A 23188-nucleotide genomic window follows, 5' to 3' on the forward strand; every position below is an offset into this window, starting at 1 on the left:
TTAGGGTATATTTCTAAAAGTGGGATCACTGGGTCAAATGGAAGTTCAATTTTTAATTTTTTGAGGTAACACCATATTGTTTTCCATAGTGGCTGCACCAGTCTGCATTCCCACCAGCAGTGTATTAGAGTCCCCTTTTCTCCACACCCTTGCCAACATTTGTTGTTTGATGAATTGTTGATGGCAGCCATTCTGACAGGTGTGAGGTAATACCTCATTGTTGTTTTAATTTGCATCTCTCTGATGATTAGTGATGATGAGCATTTGTTCATATGTTTCTTAGCCATTTGTATGTCCTATTTGGAGAGGTGTCTATTCAGTTACTCGAGGCAGTTCTTTTCTTTACTTATTCCTTTAATTATGTTTTCACCTGATGAGTTCTATTTATGATAATTGAGGGAGTTTGTATAATTAGAGGCAGTTCTTTTCTTCACTTATTCCTTTTATTATGTTTTCACCTGATGAGTTCTGTATTCATCCTTTGATGTACCTGTACTTCAGGTTAAGGCTATACTACATATCTATTGTATCTGGCAAGGCCCTGGGGTACTTTTTTAAAAATTAGAGATATGGTACATAGAATACCCATATAATCCCCCCCCTTTCCCCTATTTTTAACATCTTGTTATTAGTGTGGTACATTTGTTGGAATTGATCAACCAATGTTGATAATTAGAATTCACTCTTTGTATTGTACTGTATAGTTCTATGGGTTTTGACAAATATATGACATTTATCCACCATTACAGCCATACTGTATAGTTTCACAGTATGATTAGGATGTATCCTAAAAATGCCTTTTGCTCTACCTATTTATCCCTTTACTCCCCTATCTTGGAGCTCTGGGAAGCTAGTGATCTGTTTACTGTGTCTGTAGTTTTGCCTTTCCCAGAATGTCATATAGGTAAAATCATACAGCCTTTTCCAACTGATTTCTTTCTCTTAGCACCATGTGTTTAAAATTCCTTTATGTCTTTTCATAGCTTGATAGCTCCTTTCTTTCTTTTTTTTTTAATCTTACCCGAGGATATGTTGTTTTTTGATTCTAGAGAGAGAGAGAGACATTGATGTGAGAGAGCAACATTGATTGGTTGCCTCACTCATACATCCTAATCAGAGACTGAACCCACAACCTCGGTATGTGCCGTGACCAGGAATTAAGCCTGCGACCCTTTGGGGCACAGAATGACACTCTTAACCACTGAGCAACACTGGCCAGGGCACTCATTTCTTCTTCTGTTTCTTTGTTAATGTTTTTATTGATTTTTAGAGAGAGAGGGGAAGAGGGAGAGAGAAAGCAAAACATCAGTGAGAGAGAAACATCGATTGCCTCCTACATGCCCCCTACTGTGGATTGAGCCTGTAATCCTGGCATGTGCCCTGACCTGGAATCTACTTGTTGACCTCTTGGTGTAAGGGACGATGCTAAACCAATTGAGCCACGCTAGTTAGGGCATCTTTTGGTTACTAAATATTCTATTGTGTGGAGGTACCTCAGTTTGCTTATGTATTCACATATTCGTTAGGACGTCTTGGTTGCTTCCAGATTGGGGCAGTTATGAATAAATCTGCTGTAAACATTTTTGTGCAGGTGTTTTTGTGGATATAACTTTTTCAGCTCATTTGTGTAAGTACTGAGGAGTGCTGTTGATGGATAGTATGGTAAGCCTATGTTTAGCTTTGTAAGAAACAGCCAAACGGTGTTCCAAACTGACTATACCATTTTACATTCCAAGTAGCAATGAATGAGAGTTCCTGTATGTCCATTCTCCACAGAATTTCATATTGTCAGTGTTTTGGATATTAGTTATTCTGAAAGGTGTGTAATAGTATCTCTTTTTTAAATTTGCAACTTCCTAGTGACACATGATATTTGAGCATCTCTTTTTAAAAATTGAGGTATAATTAATATATAATATTATATATTTCAATTATACAATATAACAGTTTGATTGTATATATTGTGAAATATTTAGCCCAGTAAGTCTAGTTAACATCCATCACCACATATAGTTACAGTATTTCTTGTAATGAGAACTTTATTTTTCTAAGTAAAAAGAACCATTTATTCAAGCTATTATTTATAATATACTTTATATGCTAAAATTCCACAAATGATTTTTTATTTAAAATTTTTTATTGTTGCCACTATTGCAGATTTCCCCTATTTTTCCCTACCTTTGCTTACCTTCACCTAGCCCTCCCCCACCCCTCCTTTTGCCCTCCCCACACTATTGTCTATGTCCATGAGCTATGCATATATGTTCCTTAGCTAATTATTTCACCTTTATCCAGTCTCCTTCATCCCCAGTCCCTTCTGACATTTGTCAGTTTGTTCCATGTATCCGAAATATATAGATACAGATACAGATATAGATTTAGATATAGATGTTTCTATTTTACAGAGAGAGGAAGGGAGAGGGAGAGAGAAATAGAAACATGGATGAGAGAGAAACATTGATGGACTGACTCCTGCATGTCCCCTACTGGGGATCAAGCCAGCAACCGGGCATGTGCCCTGATCCAGATCCAAACTAGAAAACTCTTGGGGCATGGGACAACACTCAACCAAATGAGTCACACTGGCTGGGCATCTCTGGTTCTGTTTTGTTCATTATATTCATAAATAAATGAGATTATATGGTATTTGTTTTTCTTTGACTAGCTTATTTTGCTTAATGTAATGATCTCCATGTCCATTCATGCTGTGGCAAAGAGTAAGAGTTCCTTCATTTTTACAGCTGCATAGTATTTCATTGTGTAAATATATCACAGCATTTTTATCCACTTATCTATTGATTGGCACCTGGGCTATTTCCATATTTTGGCTATCATAAATAACACAGCTATGAACATAGGGGTGCATATGTTGTTTCTGATTGATGTTTCAGGATTCTTAGAATGTATTTCTAGAAGTGGTATCACTGAGTCAAATGGCAGTTCTATTTTTAATTTTTTGAGGAAACTTCATACTTGATAGTATAGCTAGATATCTGGTATTGTGATTCCTCCAATGTTGTTCTTTGTCAATATTGCCGTAGCTATTTGGGGTCTTTTTTGGTTCCATATATATTTTGGAATATTTGTTCTATTTCTGTGAAATATACTGTTGGTATTTTTATAGGAATTGCATTGAATCTATAGATTTTTGGGGGTAGTGTGGACATTTTAATGATGTTAATTCTTCTAATCCATGAACATGGTATATGCTTCCACTTGTTTGCATCATCTTCTAGTTTTTTCTTCAATGTCCTATTGTTTTCAGAGTACAGGTGTTTTACTTCCGTGGTTAAGTTTATTCCTAGGCACCTTATTTTTTGTTGCAATAGTAAATGGCATTGTTTTCTTAGTTTCTCTTTCTGAGACTTTATTTTGGTGTATAAAAATGCCACCAATTTCTGAATATTAATTTTGTATCCTACTTTGCTGAATTCATTTATTAGATCTAATAGTTTTCTGGTGGAGTCTTTAAGTTCTTTTTATGTACAATATTATGCCATCTCGATTAATAACAATTTTACTTCCTCCTTTCCAATGTGGATACCTTTTATTTCTTGTCTGAGCTCTGTGGCTAGGATTTCCAGCACTATATCGAATAAGAGTGGTAAAAATGGACATTCCTGTTCTGTTCCTAATCTCAAGGGAAATGCTTTTAGTTTTGCCCATTATTTATGATATTGGCTATGAACATAGGGGTGCATATGTTTTCCATATATGACCTTTATTATGGTCCCTCGATTCCCACCTTGCTGAGAGTTTTTATCATAAATGGGTGCTGGATTTAGTCAAATGCTTTTTCTACATCTATTGATATGATTATGTGATTGTTATCTTTTATTTGGTATATGTGATGAGTCACATTTATTGATTTGCATATATTGTACCAACCTTGCATCCCCAGAATATATCCCATGTGGTTGTGTTGTATGATCTTTTTAATGTATTGCTGGATCCAGTTTGCTAATATTTTGTTGAGCATTTTAGCATCTATGCTCATCAGGGATATTGGCCTACAGTATTTTTTCTTTGTAGTGTCTTTATCTGGTTTTATAATTAGGATTATGCTCACCTCATAAAAAGAGTTTGGAAGTCATCCCTCCTCTTGAATTTTTTGGAATAGTTTGAGAAGGGTAGGTGTTAGTTCTTTTTGAATGTTTGGTAAAGTACACTTGCAAAGCCTTCTGATCCAAGACTTGTTTGAGGAAGTTTTTTATTACTGCTTCAGTTTCATTAGTTGTTATTGGTCTATTCAGGCTTTCTGAGTATTCCTGATTCAGTTTTGAAAGATTGTATGTTTCTAGGGATTTGTCCATTTCATCCATATTGTCCAATTTGTTGCCATATAGTTGTTCATAGTATGTTCTTAACATAGTATGTCCTTTGCATTTCTGAGATGTCAGTTGTTACTTCATCTCTTTCTATTCTGATTTTTATTTATTTGCATCCTCTCTGTTTTTTTGGTGAGTCTGGATAAAGTTTATCAACCTTGTTTATCGTTTCAAAGAACCAACTGTTGGTTTCATTGATCTTTTGTATTGTTTTCCAGACTCTTTGTCATATATTTCCACTCTTATCTTTATTATTTCCTTCCTTCAGCTTACTCTGGGCTTTTCTTGTTATTGTCTTTGTTGTTCTTTTAGGTGTAGGGTCAGACTGTTTATTTGCAATTTTATTTGCAATTTTTTTTGCTGCTTGAGGTAGGCCTGTAATGTTATGAACATCCTTCTCAGGACTACTTTCACTATGTCCCATAGATTTTGGGTTGTGTGTTCATTTTAATTCATTTTGTGTAATTTTAGTTCTTCCTTGATTTCATTGGTAACCCATTCATTGTTTATTAACATGCTACTTATCATACCTTTGAGTGTTTTCAAGGTTTTTGGTTTTGGGGGGTTTTTTTCATTGTAATTGTTTTCTAGTTTATGCTCTTTTGATTTAAGAGGATGTTTGGTATGATTTCAACCTTCCTGAATGCATTAAGACTTTTTTTTGTGTTCTAATATTTGCTCTGTCTTTGAGAATTTTTTTTGTACTTGAGAATGTATATTCTGCACGTTTGTGAATGAAATGTTTTGTAAATGTAAATTAAATCCATCTGATCCTGTGTGTCATTTAAGGTCGCTGTTTCCTAATTGATTTTTTGTGTGGAAGATTTATCCAGTGATTATAATGTGGTATTTAAGTCCCCTACTATGACTGTATTGCTGCTGATCTCTCTCTTAAGTTGACCAACAGTTTTTGTTTTTAATATATTTAGGTACCTCCTATATTAGGTACATATATGTTTTTTACTAGGGTTATGTTCTCTTTTTGGTTCGATCCTTTTAGACAAAATGGCTTTCTTTGCTTTGAAGTTTGTTGTGTTAGATATGAGTATTGCTACTACCCCAGCTTCTTCTTTTGTTTGTTTGTTTGTTTTCATTTGCATGGGATATGTGTTCTCATCTCTTCACTTTCATTCTGTGTGAATCTTTTGGTCTGAGGTGGGTCTCTTGTATACAGTATATATATGGGTCTTATTCATTCAGGTACCCAATATCGTTTGCTTGGAGCTCTTAATCCATTTACATTTAAGATTGTTATTGATGGGTACTTATTTATTGCCATTTTCTTTTTTATACCTATGTCCGTCCCTCTCTCTATTTCTTCTTAATGCAGTCCCTTTAACATTTCTTGCAATACTGGTTTGGTGATAATGAACTTCTTTAGCCATTTCTTAAGTCTGGGAAGTTCTTTATTTTGCCTTCCATTTTAAATTATATCCTTGTTGGATAGAGTAGTCTTGGTTTCATGTCCTTGCTTTGCTTTGAATATTTCATGCATTGCAATCCCTTTTGGCCTGAAGTGTTTCTGTTGAAAATCAGCTGTCAGCATAATGGTGGCTCCCTTATAGGTAACTATCTCTCTCTTGCTGCCTTTAAGATTCTCTCTTTGTCTTTTAATTGTGATATGTCTTGGTATGGGTCCCTGGGTTCATCTTGAATGGGACTCCCAATGCTTTCTGAACTTATATGACTTTTTCCTTCACCAGTTAGGGAAGCTTTCTGTCATTATTTCTTCAAACCGGTTTTTTATTTTATCCCTTGCTCACTTTCTTCTCTTTCTGGTACCTCTGTGATATGAGTATTGTTGTTTCATGCTGTCCCAGATTTTCCTTAAACTATCCTCATTTTTAAAAATTTTTGTTGTTACTTTGACTTTGTGATTTTCTTCCCCTTTTCTTCCAAATTGCTGATTCTATCCTCTACTTCATCCAACCTACTTTTTTAAAAAAATTATTTTTCTTTATTAATTTTAGACAGAGAGGAAGGAAGAAGGAGAGATAGAAACATCGATGAGAGAGAACATCGGTTGGCCACCTCCTGCATGTTACCCCACTGGGGATTTGGCCCACAACCTAGGCATGTGCCCTGGCTGGGAATTAAACCGGTGACCTCTCAGTGCATGGGTCAACACTCAGCCACTGAACCACACCAGCCAGGCTCATCTGACCTTTCGATTCCTTTTAGTGTATTATTGATGTAAGATGTGGTATTCTTCATTTCTGACTGGTTCTTATTTATGGTTTCTATGTCCCTTTTCATGCTTATGTAGTTCCCAGTATGTTCCTGTGGTTCCCATGTTCTTTTTAATTCTCACTAAGTTCCTTGAGCATCCTTATATCCATTACTCTGAACTCTATGTTTTAAAAATTGCTTGCCTCCATTTTATTTAGCTCTCTTTCTGAAAATTTATCCTATTCTTTCATTTGAGGGTTGTTTCTTAGTTTTCCCATTTTAGCTATCTCTTTGTGTTTGTTTCTATGTATTAGATAGAACTGCTATGACTCTTAGTCTTCATAGAGTGGCCTTATGTATTGTGTCCTGTAGTACCCAGTGGTGTAGTGTCTTTGACCTCCTGGGCTGGATGCTCTAGGAATGTCCCTTCTTTGGGTTATTTGTGCTCTCCTTTTGTAATTGGATCTTAATTGTTGTCCTGTTTGTGGTTGGGATCTCCCTGAGGCTGGATGACTGAGGCTCAATCCTGACCACGTCATGCGAGCTGTTGTGTAGTAGCTGTGTTCTTTTCTTAATGTACCATGAAGGCACATTCCTTGAGGTATAATTGTATGGTGTTGAAACCACAATAGTGCTGCATATAATGAGGTGACTCTATGGGAGTGAAATTTCAGATTTTCCAAAGCATACCCACAGAACTAGCTGAACTAACAAACTGGAGATTGACTTCTTTCCACTTTGCAAATCTTACGTTGGTAACTTTGTGGCAGAAATATATTTTCTGAAAGGGAGTCTAGAAACTGTCTTGAACTTCCCAGTCTCAAAGGTGAAGTAAAATACGTTACACAGGAGTAGAAATAAAGCTTTTGCCCCAGTCTGCAATATCTGTCACAAGCAGTCAACGAGATAGGTAGATTCTCTGTCTTCAGAGATGTTGAAGTGAAGAGCTTTTGTTCTCACAAGGAGGTTTTTCTTTCTTGGGATTGTTAAACTACAGTTTATGTGCTGCATAATAGTGCTTGGGCCAATGGCAGTCTGCATATGCCACAGTCTGCATATATGACCATAGTCTGGTAAGATTATAATGGAGCTGAAAAATTGCTATCACTTAGCAAGATATTGTAATATTGTAGCTGATTGTGATGAGAACTTTTAGATTTACTTTCTTAGCAGTTTTCAAATATATAATACAGTGTTATTAACGATAGTCATGCTGTACATTAATCCACTTGACTTATTTAAAATAAACCCTTGATTTTTGGGACCTCAATTTAACAGATTTTGGATTTGTTGGACAAAATTTAAAGTCCATATGTCATATGTGAAAATTAACACCCTGTTTGTTTTTAATGCTTTTAATCAATATTTGCTTATAATTAAATTAATGGGTTATTTTTTGTTGTTCTTTAGGGGTTTTTTGTTTTGTTTTGCTTTTTTCTAAATCCTTACCCGAGGATATTTTTCCACTTGTTTTCAGACAGAGTGGGAGGGGGAGGGAGAAAAAGAGAGAGAGAGAGAGAGAGAGAAACATCAATGTGAGAGAGACACATGGATTGGCTGGCTCCCGCATGACCCGGACCAGGGTCAGGGACTGAACCGCAACCAAGGTACATGACCTTGACTGGAATCAAAACTGTGACTGGTCCATGGGCCAACATTCCAGCCACTGAGCTAAACCAGCCAGGGCTCTGGAGTTTTTTTTGTTTTGTGTTCAATTTTTATTAATTTATTTTTGTTACAGATGTTTCCCCCCACCCCCAGACACCCTCCTCCCTATCCTGCACCAACCAACACCCCAGCATTATTGTCTATGTCCATTGGTTACGCATACTCACATACAAGTTCTTTGGTTTATCTCATCCTTCTCCCCTCCCCTCCTCCTCTGAGGTTTCTCACTCTGAACCATACTCCATTCTATGTCTCAGCTTATTTTGCTTATTTTGCTCATTGTATTCCACAAATAAGTGAGATCATGTGGTATTTCTCTTTCTCTGGTTGGCTTATTTTGCTTAACATAATGCTCTCCAGGTCCCTTCATGTCGTCTCAGAGAATAATAGATCTCTTTTTCTTATAGCTGTATAGTGTTCCATTATGCATATGTACCTCAGCTTTTTTATCCACTCATCTATTGATGGACACCAGATCTTAGTGATTGTGAATAGTGCTGCTATGAACATAGGAGTACATATATTCTTTCTGATTGGTGTTTCAGACTTCTTAGGGTATATACCAAGGAGTGGGGTCACTAGATCAAATGGTAGTTCAATTTTAATTTTTTGAAGAAACACTATATTGTTTTTCATAGTGGCTGTTGCCAGTCTGCACTCCCACCAGCAGTATACTAGAGTCCCCTTTTCTCCACACCCTAGCCAGCACTTGTTGTTTGATGATTTGTTGATGACAGCCATTTTGGTAGGTGTGAGATTACACCTCATAGTCATTTCACTTTGCATTTCTCTGAGCATTTTTTCACATGTCTCTTGACTATTTGTATGCCCTGTTTGGGGAGATGTCTCTTTAGGTCCTCTGCCCATTTTTTATTTGGGTTATTTGTCTTCCTTTTGTTGAGTTGTATGAGTACTCTATATATTTTGGAAATTAGCTCCTTATCTGACATCTCATTGGCAATTAGGATGATTGTTTCTTTTGCTGTACAGAAGCTTTTTAGTTTGTTGTAGTCCCATGTGTTCATTTTTTCCTTTGCTTCCATTGCCTTAGGCATTATATCATTGAAAATTCTGCTGTGTGTGTTATCTCAAATTTTATTGCCTACATTTTCTTCTAGGTTTTTTATGGATTTATTGGTCACATTTAAGTCTTTTATTTATTTTGAGTTTATTCTTGTGTATGGTGTAAGTTGGTGGTCTACTTTAAATATTTTGCATGTAGCTGTCCAATTTTCCCAACACCATTTATTGAAGAGGCTGTCTTTACTCCATTGTATGCTCTTGCCACTTTTGTCAAATATTAATTGAGCATAATGACTTAGATCAATTTCTGGGTTCTCTGTTCTGTTCCATTGATCTATATGCCTATTCTTGTGCCAGTACTTGGCTGCTTTGATTACAGTGGCTTTGTACTATAACCTGATGTCTGGTATTGTGATCCCTCCTACTTTGTTATTCTTTTTCTAGATTGCTATAGCTTTTCGGGGTCTTTTTTGGTTCCGTATAAATTTTTGGAGTATTTGTTCTATTTCTGTGAAATATGTCATTAGTATTTTGATGGGGATTGCATTGAATCTATGGATTGCTTTGGGTGGTATGGATATTTTAATTCTTCCAATCCATGAACAAGGTATATGCTCCCACTCTTTTATATCTTCCTCTGTTTCATTTTTCAATGTCCTGTAGTTTTCTGAGAACAAGTCCTTTACTTCTTTGGTTAAGTTTGTTCCTAGGTATCTTCATTATTTTTGCCATAATGGAAAATGGAATTTTTTTTTTTTAGTTTCTCTTTCATTGAGTTCATTATTGGTGTATAAAAATGCTCTCAGTTTCTTTTCTTTTCTTTTTTTTTCCCTGCCTTGTTGAAACAAGACCACCAAAAATTTGGTTGCCTCCCACAAAAAAAAAAATGGGAGAGAGAGAGAGAACATAGAATGCTGTTAATTTCTTGATGTTAATTTTATATCCTGCAGCTTTGCCAAATTCGTTTATTAAATCTAGTAGATTTCTGATGGAGTCTTTGGGGTTTTCTATGTACAATATTATGTCATCTGCAAATAATGAAGTTTCACTTCTTTCTTTCCAATTGGGATCCCTTTAATTTTTTCTTCATGTCTAATTGCTGTGGCTGACTTCCAGTACTATGTTTAATAAGAGTGGCAAAAGTGGGTATCCGTGTCTTTTTCTGTTCTCAAGGGAAATGCTTGTAGTTTTTGCCCATTGAGTATGATGTTGGCTGTAGGTTTTTCATATATGGCCTTTATTATGTTGAGATATGATTCCTCTATTCCCACAGTGCTGAGCGTTTTTATCAGAAATAGGTGCTGGATTTTGTCTAATGCTTTTTCAGTGTCTATTAATATAATTATATGGTTTTTAATCTTTAATTTTGTTTATGTGATATCTCATTTATTGATTTGTGAATATTATACCAGATTTGCATCCCTGGTATGAATCCTGCTTGGTCATGATGAATAATTTTTTGATGTGTTGTTGCTGGATCTGGTTTGCTAATATTTTGTTCAGGATTTTTACATCTGTGTTCATCAGGGATATTGGCCTGTTTTCTTTCTTTGTAGTGTCATTATCTGGTTTTGGAATTAGAATTATGTTGGCCTCATAAAACGAGTTTGGAAGTCTTTTGAATTTTTTGGAATAGTTTAAGGAAAATGAGTGTTACTTCTTCTTTGAATGTTTGGTAAATTTCCCCCATGAAGGGCCCGGGTCAGTTTCTTGATCATATCTTCAATTTCCTTAATTGTTATTGGTCTATGCAAGTTTTCTATCTCTTTCTGGTTCAGTTTTGGGAGACTGTGTTTCTAGAAATTTGTCCATTTTGCCCAGATCTTCCAATTTGTTGGCATATAATTGTTTGTAGTATGTTTTAATGATCCTTTGTGTTTCTGTGGTGTCAGTTGTTATTTCTCCTCTTTCGTTTCTGATTCTGTTTATTTGGGTCTTCTTTTTTTTGTTTCTTGGTAAGTCTGGCTAAGGGTCCATCAGTCTTGTTTATCTTTGCAAAAAACCAGTTCTTTGTTTCATTGATCTTTTGAATTGTTTTTTTTTTTTAGTTTCTGTGTCATTTATTTTTGTTCTTACCTGCACTATTTCTTTCGTTCTACTTGCTCTGGGTTTTTCTTTTTGTTTACTTTCTACTTCTTTGAGCTGTAGGGTTAGGAATCCAATTAGGAATTTTTCTTGTTTCTTGCGGTAAGCCTGTAGTGCTATGAATTTCCCTCTCAAGACTGCTTTTGCTGCATCTTATAGATTTTGTGATGTTGTGTTTTCATTTTCATTGGTTTCCAGGAAGTTTTTAATTTCTTCCTTGATCTCCTTGGTAACCCATTCATTGTTTAATAACATGCTATTTAGCCTCCATGTGTTTGAATGTTTTTGTTGTAATTGATTTCTAGTTTCATGCCATTGTGATCTGAGAAGATGCTTGATATGATTTCGGTCTTCTTGAATTTGTGGAGATTTACTTCGTGTCCTAACATGTCTGTCTTTGAGAATGTCCCGTGTGCACTGAGAAGAATGTATATTCTGCAGCTTTGGGGTGAAATGTTCTGTAAATATCAATTAAGTCCAGCTGATCTAGTTGGTAACTTAAGGACTGTGTGTCCCTGTTAATTTTTTGTCTAGAAGATCTATTCAGTAGTGTCAGTGGGGTGTTAAAGTCACCCACTGTGATTGTATTACTATTGATCTCTCCTTTGAAGTCCCCCTGACATTTTTAACATATTTTTATGCTCCTGTTTGGTGCATATATGTTTACCAGGGTTAAATTCTCTTGATGGCTTGTTTCCTTTAATATTATGTAGTGACCTTATTTGTCTCTTATTATGGTCCTCTTTTTGAAGTCTGTCTTAGCAGATATGAGTATTGCTACACCAGCTTTTTTTTTCATTTCTATTTGCCTGGAAAAGTGTTTTCCATCCCTTCATTTTCATCCTGTGTGAGTATTTGGTTGTGAGGTGGGTCTCTTGTAGACAGCAAATATATGGGTCATATTTTCTTATCCCATCAGCTACCCTATGTCTTTTGATTGGAACATTTAAGCTATTTACATTTAAGGTTATTATGGATATATACTTATGAGTTGCCATTTTTATTTTATGCCTGTTTTCCTCTCTCTGTGTCTCTCTGTTTCTTCTTCTTACAGCAGTCTCTTTAGCATTTCTTGCAGTGCTGGTTTGGTGGTGGTCAATTTCTTTAGCTTTTTTTTTGTCTGTGAAGCTCTTTATTTCACCTTCAATTTTGAATGATAGCCTTGCTGGATAAAGTAGTCTTGGATTCAGCTTCTTGCATTTCATTACTTTGTGCACTTCAAGCCACTCCCTTCTGGCCTGCAGTGTTTCTATTGAGAAATCAACTGACAGTCTAATGGGAGCTCCCTTGTAGGTAACTTTCTGTCTCTCGCTTGCTTCCTTTAAGATTCTTTTTTTGTCTTTAATGTTTGCCATATTAATTATGCATGTAGTTGTGGGTCTTTGGGGGCTCATCTTGCTTGGGACTCTGTTTCCTGGACTTGTGTGACATTTTCCTTCACCAAATTTGAGAAATTTTGTCATTATTTCTGCAAACAGGTTCTCTATTCCTTTCTCTGATTCTTCTCCTTCCAGTACCCCTATAATGCAAGTGTTGTTATGTTTTGTTTTGTCCCAAAGCTCCCTTAAACTCTCCTCCTGTTTTTTTTTATTTTTTATTTTTTTTTTATTTTTTCCCCATTTGCTGTTCTATTTGGGCATTTTTTTCTATTTTGTCTTCTAGCTCACTAATTCAGTCCTCATCTTCTTCTAATCTATTGAATCCTTCTAAGGTATTTTTTTCATATCAACTATATTGTTCTTTATTTCCTCTTGATTTTTATTCATAGCTTCTACCTCTTTTTTTAAGTGATGTAGTTCCTGCTGAGCCATCTGTAATTCTCAATAAGTTGCTTGCAGTTCTCGCTGAATTGTTTGAGGACCCTTAAAGTCACTGCTTTGAATTCTTTATGTGACAAATTGCTTTCGTCCATTTCATATAGTTCTTTTTCTGGTGGTTCTTCCTTTTCTTTCATTTGGGTGTTATTTCTTTGTCTCCCCATTTTAGCCATCTGGTAGTTCTAGAGCCAGTGAGGGATGTTGGGATGTTTAAGCAGGTCATTGTATCAAATAAGGCTGCTATGCCTCCCAGATTGTTCTGGTGCATCACCTCTTGCCTGCTGTGGGTCTTTGAGGATTGACTACTGGCGGCTGGTATTGGTCTGTCCTAGTAGGCACTGCTGCTGCATCACATGGGCCCCACTAAAGCCACAATCCCCACCAGTCACCAGTGCTGCTAGCAGCTGTATCACTTAGGCCCCCTTTAGCCATGCTCCTCATTGGCACTGCAGGCAGCTGTATCACACAGGCCCCACTGGAGCCCCGACTCCCTACTGGTCCCGTGGGCATCTGGATCGCACAGGCCCCATTGGAGCCCCAGGTCCTGCCACTGTCAGCTGGGTAGCACTGCTGTCTGGTGAGGCTCAGCTCCTACTCAGCCTCTACTGAAGCTTTTGGGGATGGGTCTCAGCTGCCGATCTGTGCTGCTGTTGCCTGGGATGGATCTAATACATCTTTTACTCAATATTTGACTTTCAGAAGAAATAATAAGTCAGTTTTGTAAAAATAATTAAAGGCTCAATCATTTTTCTCTATGGCCTTTCTTAGTCATTTAATATGGAAATCATTCTTTATTTGAAACACTTTTCTGTATCCCTGTAGCTTTTCACTTTGGTTGTTAACTGGTCTGATTCTTCAAATTGTTGCTTGACTTTTACATTGCTTTTGACTGTAGCAATTTCTAACACCACCTTTAAAGTCTTCCTGGGAGCCTGCTCATTTTGAGAGATTTGCAGTTTCATTTCACAACTCATTTGCATTGTGTTGTTGGATTATCTCTGAGAACATGATAGGAGCTAATGTTAATTATTAATTAGGGGGGGATGAGTTGGGATTAATTTTATAGGGGGACAATTCATTAGTGAATGTTTTTATTTGATGACAGTCAGCTTGTCCCGAGATAACAAATATTCATGTAAAGTGTAGTGGAGTAGTTGTATTTATTCAAGTGCTGATATACTGGGGTGCTAACTCAAGTCTTGTTGACTCTTATTTGGCATACCATTTTAAAAGTAAGATTATCTGTTCTCAATGTATTAGAAGTAGTAAGTTAACAGGCGTGTAATGGGAGTGAAGATTAGGGGTCAGTGGTACTTCCTGATACCGAGAGAGAGGAACTGATTTGCTATATAGTAATACATACTATAATTCTATTATACCAGTGGGGAAACCTGTATCTAGAGAGGCCAAGTAATTTGCTCAAAATGATACCACTATTAACTCAGTTGGATCCCTCTTATTCCAAAGTCCATGTTCTTTTAAAATTACATAATAACTACTTTTCTGACAGAAAGTTAGAGCTGTCAGGAAAAGTCCATTTCTCTTCTCACCAGCCAATATTCACAGTTTTATATAATTTAGTCTAAAGGCCTTATAGAATAAATGATACCTGATATCAACTATTCATCAGACCTTAATTTTTATAATAACTAACACTTAATATGATGCTTGTTAGTTTAAAAAGCACTTTTACAACAGAAATTTCATATTTCTGTAATAACCTGTGAAGTAATCATCATTTTACTGGTAGACTTGGGTTTGGTGTCTAAAAGGGAATTGCATGGAATTAAGTCCCCAAAAGATTAGGGAGGGCCCAGGTCTTTTGCTTCTAGAACCTAAGACTTCTTTTCATTATACTACACTGCTTTATAGAGTAACAGAGCCCTACAAATATCCATTTCATAGTAATAACATAACTTCAAAACATTACCCTTCATGATGTCTCCTAGACTTGTTTATTCTATCATATTTAAATGATGTGTTTTTAGGAGATTTTAAAATTGCGTTGTGTTACAACTGTATACCTTAATTTCATGGATTTGGTAGCAATGTCTATCCTTTTACTTCCTGACTTATTTTTAAGTGGATTCGTTTAAAATGGGAATCTATATCATCTAATTTTTTAATCTATTCTCTGTAGAAGCTGAAATCCATCCATCACCCATTCTTCAAAATGCAATGGAATGTACCAAGGACTGTATTCCAGATGGCACATAGGACATACATGGAACCATATAAAGCTGGTCTTTTTGGACACTGTCAAAATATAAAGGGACCGTTACTTTTGTATACAGCTGAATCCAGAGTAGTTTTGGTACTGGGCCCTCAGAAACAATGGCTGCATTTATCTTCTGCCCAGTGCACTGCAAAGGAAAGAAAGCCATTTGATGCTTATTCACCCCAACGGGGGCTTCACCATAAACAGTGGGAGCAAGATACTTTCTCTAAGAGGGTTATGTCATCCAATGCCACATCTCCAGGAACTCCTTCAGAAAAAAAGGAAGAACCTGATCCTTTACATGACAAATCTATTAGCCTTTATCAACGATTTAAGAAAACATTTAGACAATATGGAAAAGTTTTGATTCCAGTGCATCTAATAACTTCTGGTGTTTGGTTTGGAACATTTTATTATGCAGCCATAAAGTAAGTTTTTCCTTGGTTGAGCACCTTTCCCTGTTTTATCAAAATGTTAATCTTCTTAAGTGTACTAGTTTTGAAAGCCTTAGTTTTTTAACTGCTTTAAATGATAGTGACTACTTTTCATAATTTTTTCACATTTTAATAATAACAGCTAATGTTTGCTTACTGTGTACATCAAGTACTGCTAAATTTTTAAACTGTATTATCCCATTTAATCCTCACAGCAATCTTATGAAGCAGGTTGTGCAGTTATTCTCATTTTATTAATGAGAAAACAGATTAAGAATAAACCAAAATAACTTGTCATTCCCCAGAATAAGTCAGAGTCTGATTTCAAAGCTCATGCTCATCACTGTGCTCATCTCCTACCAACATTTAGAGTAGCACAGAGATAAAATCATATTTTGGAAATTTGGCAGTACCAGAAGTTCTGTACTTACATATTTCTTAAAGTGTTCATAAATGTAAAAAGATATCTGTTATTTTTCCATGTGTATGATTTTAGTGGGGAGTTAATAAGATTTTTTTAATCCACATCCGAGGATATTTTTCTTCAGACAGAGTGGGAGGGAAGGAGAGGGAGAGAAACATCAATGTGAGAGAGACACATTGATTGGTTGCCTCCCGAACAACCCTGACCAGGGCTAGGGACCAAACCAAAACTGAATTACGTACCTTTGACCGGAATTGAACCAGACACTCTCTAGTCTTAGGGCCGACATTCTAATCACTGACCCAAACTTGTCAGGATGGAAATTAGTAAGATATTTTTGCCAAAGCCTGGCTAATATCTGTTATAGGCACAAACTTGAACAAATTGTAGACTTATATTTTAATGTTACCATATCTACAAAATGTCAGTGTAATATCTTTTATTCTTACCAGAAGTTAATTTCTTTTACACTTAAAATTTTGGTAAGAGGATATAATGTCAGGTGTTCTTACCTCAATAAAATAAACTTTTTTAAAAAATTAATTAGGTAGGCTTAGCCTGCCAATATTATAAATCATAGAATTCCTAAATGTTCCTTGTTAAATGCTATTCCTTTTTTTAAGCTAAGTTCTGTTATTCACACTGCTTTAAGAGCAGGAATACACATAGAATCAGCTTCCCGATGTTATTCAGTTTGTTTCTGCCTCTAGCAGAACCCATCGGGTACCAACCTGTGCCTGTTCCTTTGAACCTGCTGTGTGGGCTTTTCTTGTACTGGTTTGGACATGATCAAGCCCAGTGAGGTCATTGTCCTGTGGACAATGAGAACAGCACAATGGAGACCACTTTGGCATTTTAGTAAATACTCCTAATAGGATTAGAATTACTGCTTTCCAAAAGTCCATTGATTTTCAGTTATATTTACTAGCTTGATATTAAGGGTATTAGTAAAAGGTAGTAATTTTGTATATGAAGCTCACTCCTTGGAAAAAGTTTATTATTTATTAAATTAAAAGATGATGGCCCTAGCCAGTTTGGCTCAGCGGTTGGAGCCTTGGCCTGCGGACCAGAGAGTCCCAGGTTCGGTTCCCACCAGGGGCATGTACCAAAAGAAAAAAAGATGATGGGATTAAGATTATACTTATTCTTGGGAAACACTGGATTAGAGATTTTTACAAGAGTTCTACAAGGATTTTTTTAACCTTGTGTAATTGATGCTGTTCTGTTTCTCTTAATAGCTTTCTTTCCGTTGTGTTTTTGTTATTTAATTATATCTTTCTTTAGAATAGTTTGTTGTTGTTTATTTCTCAGAAGGTCCTTGTATGTATACTTTATGGAATTCTCTTTTTGTTAATTAATGACATTTTCTAGACATGTATAATTTTTATAGAAGTCTTTAAAACTGCCCTTAGCTTATTAGCAGAGCATAAAAGTGTATACCATTTTGCTTTATTATAGGCATTCAGGTTTTTTACCTAATTAATGGCTTTTTTTTTTAATCCTCACCCAAGGACATTTTTCCATTTTTTGTTCAAATAGAGTGGGAGGGAGAGAGGAAGAGAGAAAGAGAGAGAGAGAAAAACATCGACGTGAAAGGGACACATCGAGTTGTTGCCACCCACACGAACCATCCAGGGCCAGGGACAAACTGCAGCCGAGGTACGTGCCCCTAGTGGGAACCAAACCAGGGTCTCTCTGGACAGCAGGCTGACGCTCTAACCGCTGAGCCAAACTGGCCAGGGCTAATTAATGGCTTTTTATATATTAAATTTTCTTTTTTGAGCCATAGCAGATTTTTCTGATTGAGTATTATGAAAGATGACATGAGAAATATTTTTTTCTGCCTTTCTTAAGTTGCCCTTAATACACATTCAGTCTTCTGACCTTGGAGGGAGAAATCTAAGTTTTTAATGAATTGAATATGAGAGTTTCATTTGGACTATTTTTAAAAGAGTACTTTTGTTTCCCTTACTTTTCCTTGTTGAGTTAAAAATTCTAAAAAATCAGACATCAAATGACCTAGTGATACGAATTCTTAAGATTTTTTTCATTGCTATCTGGCATCTGAGGCAGTTGTGACATTCTGCTATCCCCTATGGAGTGCACCTTTCTATTTATTTATTTATTTTTATCCTCACCTGAGGACATTTTTTGATTTTTTGTTCAGATAGAGTGGGAGGGAGAGAGAGAAAGAGAAATATCAACGTGAAAGGGACACATCAAGTGGCTGCCTCCTGCACGGTCCAACCAGGGTTGGGGAAACACTGTAACCGAGGTATGTGCCCTTAGCGGGATCCAAATCTGGGTCTCTCTGGACCACAGGTCAACACTCTATCCGCTGAGCCAAACCAGCCAGGGCAGAGTGCACCTTTCTTAGTTTTATCTGTCCCTCTCTTTTCTGTGTGTAAGCATGGTGATAAGGCTATCCACTTTGAAATCACACCCCTTTCCCATCAGAACTTTTCTTTTGGCTATTTGCCAGCATGCGAATTCACTTGCCAGACCTACCACTACTGCCCAGCTATGACTACTGGTCCAGTTCTGTTATAGCATCTCATAGCTAAAAGTTTTTATTTTGTAGGATGTGTTTACTTTCCAGCATAGTCCTTAATGTTTTTATTGAATCCTTAATACTTCAGAAGTTGAAAGTTGATTTGTTGTAAGTGAAAATCTTATCTCAAGTAATGCTTAAAAAATAAGGATTTAGGGTATGTTCGAATGGCAGTGTGTCATTCATTGTGAGATGATTTTATTGTAAAATCGGAGTTGATTGTATTAAATACAGTTTTTTAAAATATAACTGACAAGTGGCTGGCTTTATTTTAATTTTTTAAAATTTAGCTAGTAAAGGTTCTCTATTATTTGCTAGTTCCCTATTTAATATTAAAAGAAAGAAGAAAAATAATTTGTAACTTGAAGAATGGGCATTAGAAGTCACACCGCATTACTGACCAATATTTGTTTTAGTCACTCAGGACAGTTAGCCTACTGCCTTGCTAGTCACTATAAAGTAAAATGCCACTTTTTTTATCCTCACCTGAAGACATTTTTGCATTTATCTTTAGATAGAGCAGGAGGGAGAGAGGGAGGAAGAGAGAGAGAAACATCGATGTGAGAGAGACAGATCGAGTGGTTGCCACCCACACGACCCCAACCAGGGCTGGGGATAAACTGCAACCAAGGTATGTGCCCTTAGTGGGAACCAAACCCGGGACTCTCTGGTCTGTGGGCCGATGCTCTAACTGCTGAGCCAAACTGGCCAGGGCTAAAATGCTATTCTTTATTTAGTTAATTCAGTGATCCAGATCTCAGGATTTTGAAACATTTTATTTCAGGGAGATCTAAATTGTGCACAGTAATGGATTTTATTTTAAACTAAGCTTTGTTGTCTCTTCTGTCTGGCAAAAGCTTGCGGATATATTATGTCCTCTAACCTGCAGTCCCTCTGTTTGGTCAAATGTAGCTCTGTGGTGATGGTTTTGTCCCTATGTTTATATGCCTCATGTTTTGGGCCTCAGGTTCCTAAAGCTCGAGATCCATTCTGAGGCAAAATCCTGACTGATTTTTACTGCATTTTATCCAGACTGTGAATGTGTCTTTGCCCTTGTGTGCTTCTGCATCAGTAGAAACACCCATAAAGCGGCCAGTTTGTGAAGCAGAAATTTTTGTCAAGCCGTGGGAAGTTCAGAATAAAATGTGGCAAAAGTGGGTATTATTATTTGAATCAAACCCTCATTAATAGTCATATTTAGCAATTCCAAAGAAAGTGAAAATTATTTTTATATTTTATAAAATCAAGTCATTCAATCAGTATTTTAGAAATAAGTGGAAGCAGGTGTTTGTTTCTTTATTTTACAAAGGATACTTCTACAAGGTTTCTGAGGTAATTATTATTTGGTCTTTATGATAGTTTTATTTTAAATCACCAAGTTTTGTCTTTTAGTTGGCCAAGTGTTTGTCTTTTTATTCCTTTCATGATTGCTGTTAAACAATGTAGATTTTACATACTGGACTTAATCTGAACTAGGAAATGATTAGTGAAATATTTTTATAATTGTATTGCTACTGGAACGTAATTAGCGTGTTCTGGTAGGATGTTACTCTACATAGCGACTATTAGATCCAAAGTCTTTATGGTATTTTAGTCTTCCTTTAATAGGATTCTGTCTAAGAAAGAGGTGTTTAAAGGAACTGACAGTGAAGATTGAAGAAACCAGATTGGATTTGTAATTGATGTTTTCCTTAAACTCTTTAAAGATTACTTCAGTTATCTGGTTTTCTCTTGTAGATGACAGGTAATTTTTCTTGATGTTCAGTCATATCTGTTGAGTAATTTCTTGTTTCTTAGTATTATAGTGAAGTCACAGAGAAGGACAACTTTTCCCCAGTTAACCAAATTATGTTTTAATATTAATAATAAATTGGGAGTTTGCAACTACCATAATAATGGATCTAGGCAATTTTTTTCTGAATTACAAAGAGAAAGAGTATTGTGTATAGTGGAGCAATCTGTGGACCCTACCTTAACCAAGAGTCAAACTTAACATGGAACAAATTGACATTATATAGCCCCTGTTGATGCACAGAAATGAACTGTGTGGAATCAACTGTGCAGTTTTCCTGTTGAAAAACATTTAACCAGAATCTAGTCACAAGGAAACAATCAGACAAATGCAAATTCAGGGATAGTCTACCATGCAACTGGACTGAAAGCTTAAAAATTTCACTGTGAAGAAAGACTTGCTGCCTTCCTCAACAAAAAAGTCCTGGGTAGCATTCCTAGAGAAAAGGAGACTAGGGAGACATGACAGGATAGCATTAAGGGACATACTGGGCCAATTTCCTGAGTGTGATAATTATATTATGTTCATGTAGGAGAGTCATAGAACAAGAGTCTTGTTCTGATTTAGAGGTGACGAGTTTCACAATATCTGCAATATATATGATGAGAGAGCACACGAGTGTGAGCACACACATGCATGCACATGCCAGTGTAATAAAATTTTTATAATCAGGAAAATTACATATAAATTAGGGCTTAACAGCTCAGATTAGAGACTTTCTCTGCCTTCTCTTCCTTTCTCCAAAAATTTGTTGCAATTTATGGTAATTTTTCTTCACCTGCCTATTAAGCTTGATAATAGTGTGAAAGCATCCATTTAGAAAAACAAGTTTTCATCAAACCCATAGAATTATTTATTCTTTGCATAGTAATACAATAAGTAATGTTATATAACTTACTTTTACAATAGTAGTATAGTTTTACATGTAATATTAGAGAAAATCTTAGGTCTTGAAGTTTGTGTTGGAATATTCTAAGGAAGTGGTGTTTAGTTGAGGAAACTGAGATCAGGTAAGTGATTCTGATACTTTTCTCCTAGGTTACATAAAGGTATTGATTTTTCTCTGATAAATGTTTTTTTTATTTTTATTTTTTGAATATGCTATTAGAGGTATCTACATACAGAAGCAGAAGTTGCACACAGTAAGCTATAACACGACACTGGTGTTTGCGTACATAGTCTTTTAGAGTGAAATTAAAATGCTTGATAATGTAAAACTGACTTTTAAGCAAAATTTAGTTTTGGTGTTTTCAGATAATCTTTTTAAACTATGTATCCCTAAAATTGTTGTTTATACATATATACATATATATATGTGTGTATGTATATGTAAATTACTTTTTGTTTCTTTCTTAGAGGAGTGAATGTCGTTCCTTTTCTAGAGCTTATTGGGTTACCTGACAGCATAGTAAACATTCTGAAAAATTCCCAGAGTGGAAATGCACTAACAGCATATGCCTTGTTTAAGGTAGGTACTATTAGGAATTACTCCTCATACTTAACCGATAAACTAACTGCTCAGTTTTCCAGAAAACTCAATGTTAGCATCCATTAATTCTTTTTAACTTAAATTATTTTATGTCTTACATGTCTAATAATTAAAGTTTAAATTTTTAAGTGTATATAAAATGATGGTTTAGGAAGAGTGCCTTGAAAATAGGTAGATCATTCATAACCTGCTGTGATCAAAGGTGAAACTTTTGAATTTCTAAGGTACATGTCATCTTTTTGATGTTTTTCCTATTGATAGTATGTTAATTTTCCTTGTTCAGAGATCCACATGCCACCTGACTTGTAAGTGAAATTTAGTGTTTATCTTACTATTTATAATAGTTCATCTTATTAATAAATAATAAAGTTTAATTCAAGTTGTTTTGTGATAAACCTTAGACTTAGTTATTAGATTTATGTATGTTTCATTTTAGAAGTTCATAGACTTTATAATTTTCTGGACTTAGACAATGACATCATTATAAATAGTTTCTGTACCTGTGGGTCTTTGTTTCAGAAGAGGAGAATCAATGTAAATTGTGGAATTAACCTCATTTTTCTCAATTGACAAATAATTCTGAGGTTCTTTAGAGCTTCATGCTAAGAAAGAAAATAACAGGTAGAAAACATTTGGAAACTAGGTGTTATTTTACTTTAATTTTGTAAAAATCGTTAGAATTATGGTTTTATTTAATAGTACTAAAAACAAAAATTATTTTATTCTGTCATCCGTATTAGATTTCTCTGAAATCTTGGAAGATTTGCTTCTTATAATTTTGACTAGCAAGCTAAGCTAAATTGCCGTTTTTCAACATTAAAACTTATTAAATTTATAAGTTATCAAGTTTATTGTTATAGTGAGTATAATTTAACTTTAATAAATCAAACTATTTGATAATGATTTAAACTTTTTCCTTAATTATAATTGCTCCTTATCCCATGCTCCCATAACATGTATAGCTCTAATATAGTTTATATCACAGTCTCTATGTTACTTTTATTTTATTTCATTTTATTTTATTTTATTTTATTTTATTTTATTTTATTTTATTTTATTTTATTTTATTTTATTTTATTTTATTTTATTTTTTATTTATATCCTCACCCGAGGACATTTTTGCATTTATCTTCAGATAGAGCAGGAGGGGGAGAGGGAGGAAGAGAGAGAAACACCAGTGTAAGAGAGAC

The 23188-nt window shown here is 35.4% G+C and overlaps 1 protein-coding gene across 2 annotated transcripts in view; it reads left to right on the forward strand.

The window, feature by feature from the left end:
• FAM210A (family with sequence similarity 210 member A) overlaps nucleotides 1–23188 on the forward strand; it is a 40834-nt gene that overhangs the window by 14565 nt on the left and 3081 nt on the right. For both annotated transcript variants that reach the window (XM_036245118.1, XM_036245119.1), the window contains exons 2-3: nucleotides 15231–15736; nucleotides 21866–21977. In XM_036245118.1, the coding sequence (XP_036101011.1) occupies nucleotides 15264–15736; nucleotides 21866–21977 (585 nt within the window). In that variant the 5' untranslated portion in view covers nucleotides 15231–15263. The remainder of the gene's footprint in view (nucleotides 1–15230; nucleotides 15737–21865; nucleotides 21978–23188) is intronic.

Source organism: Molossus molossus, unplaced genomic scaffold, assembly GCF_014108415.1.
Source record: "Molossus molossus isolate mMolMol1 unplaced genomic scaffold, mMolMol1.p scaffold_m16_p_6, whole genome shotgun sequence".
NCBI classification, from domain to species: domain Eukaryota; kingdom Metazoa; phylum Chordata; class Mammalia; order Chiroptera; family Molossidae; genus Molossus; species Molossus molossus.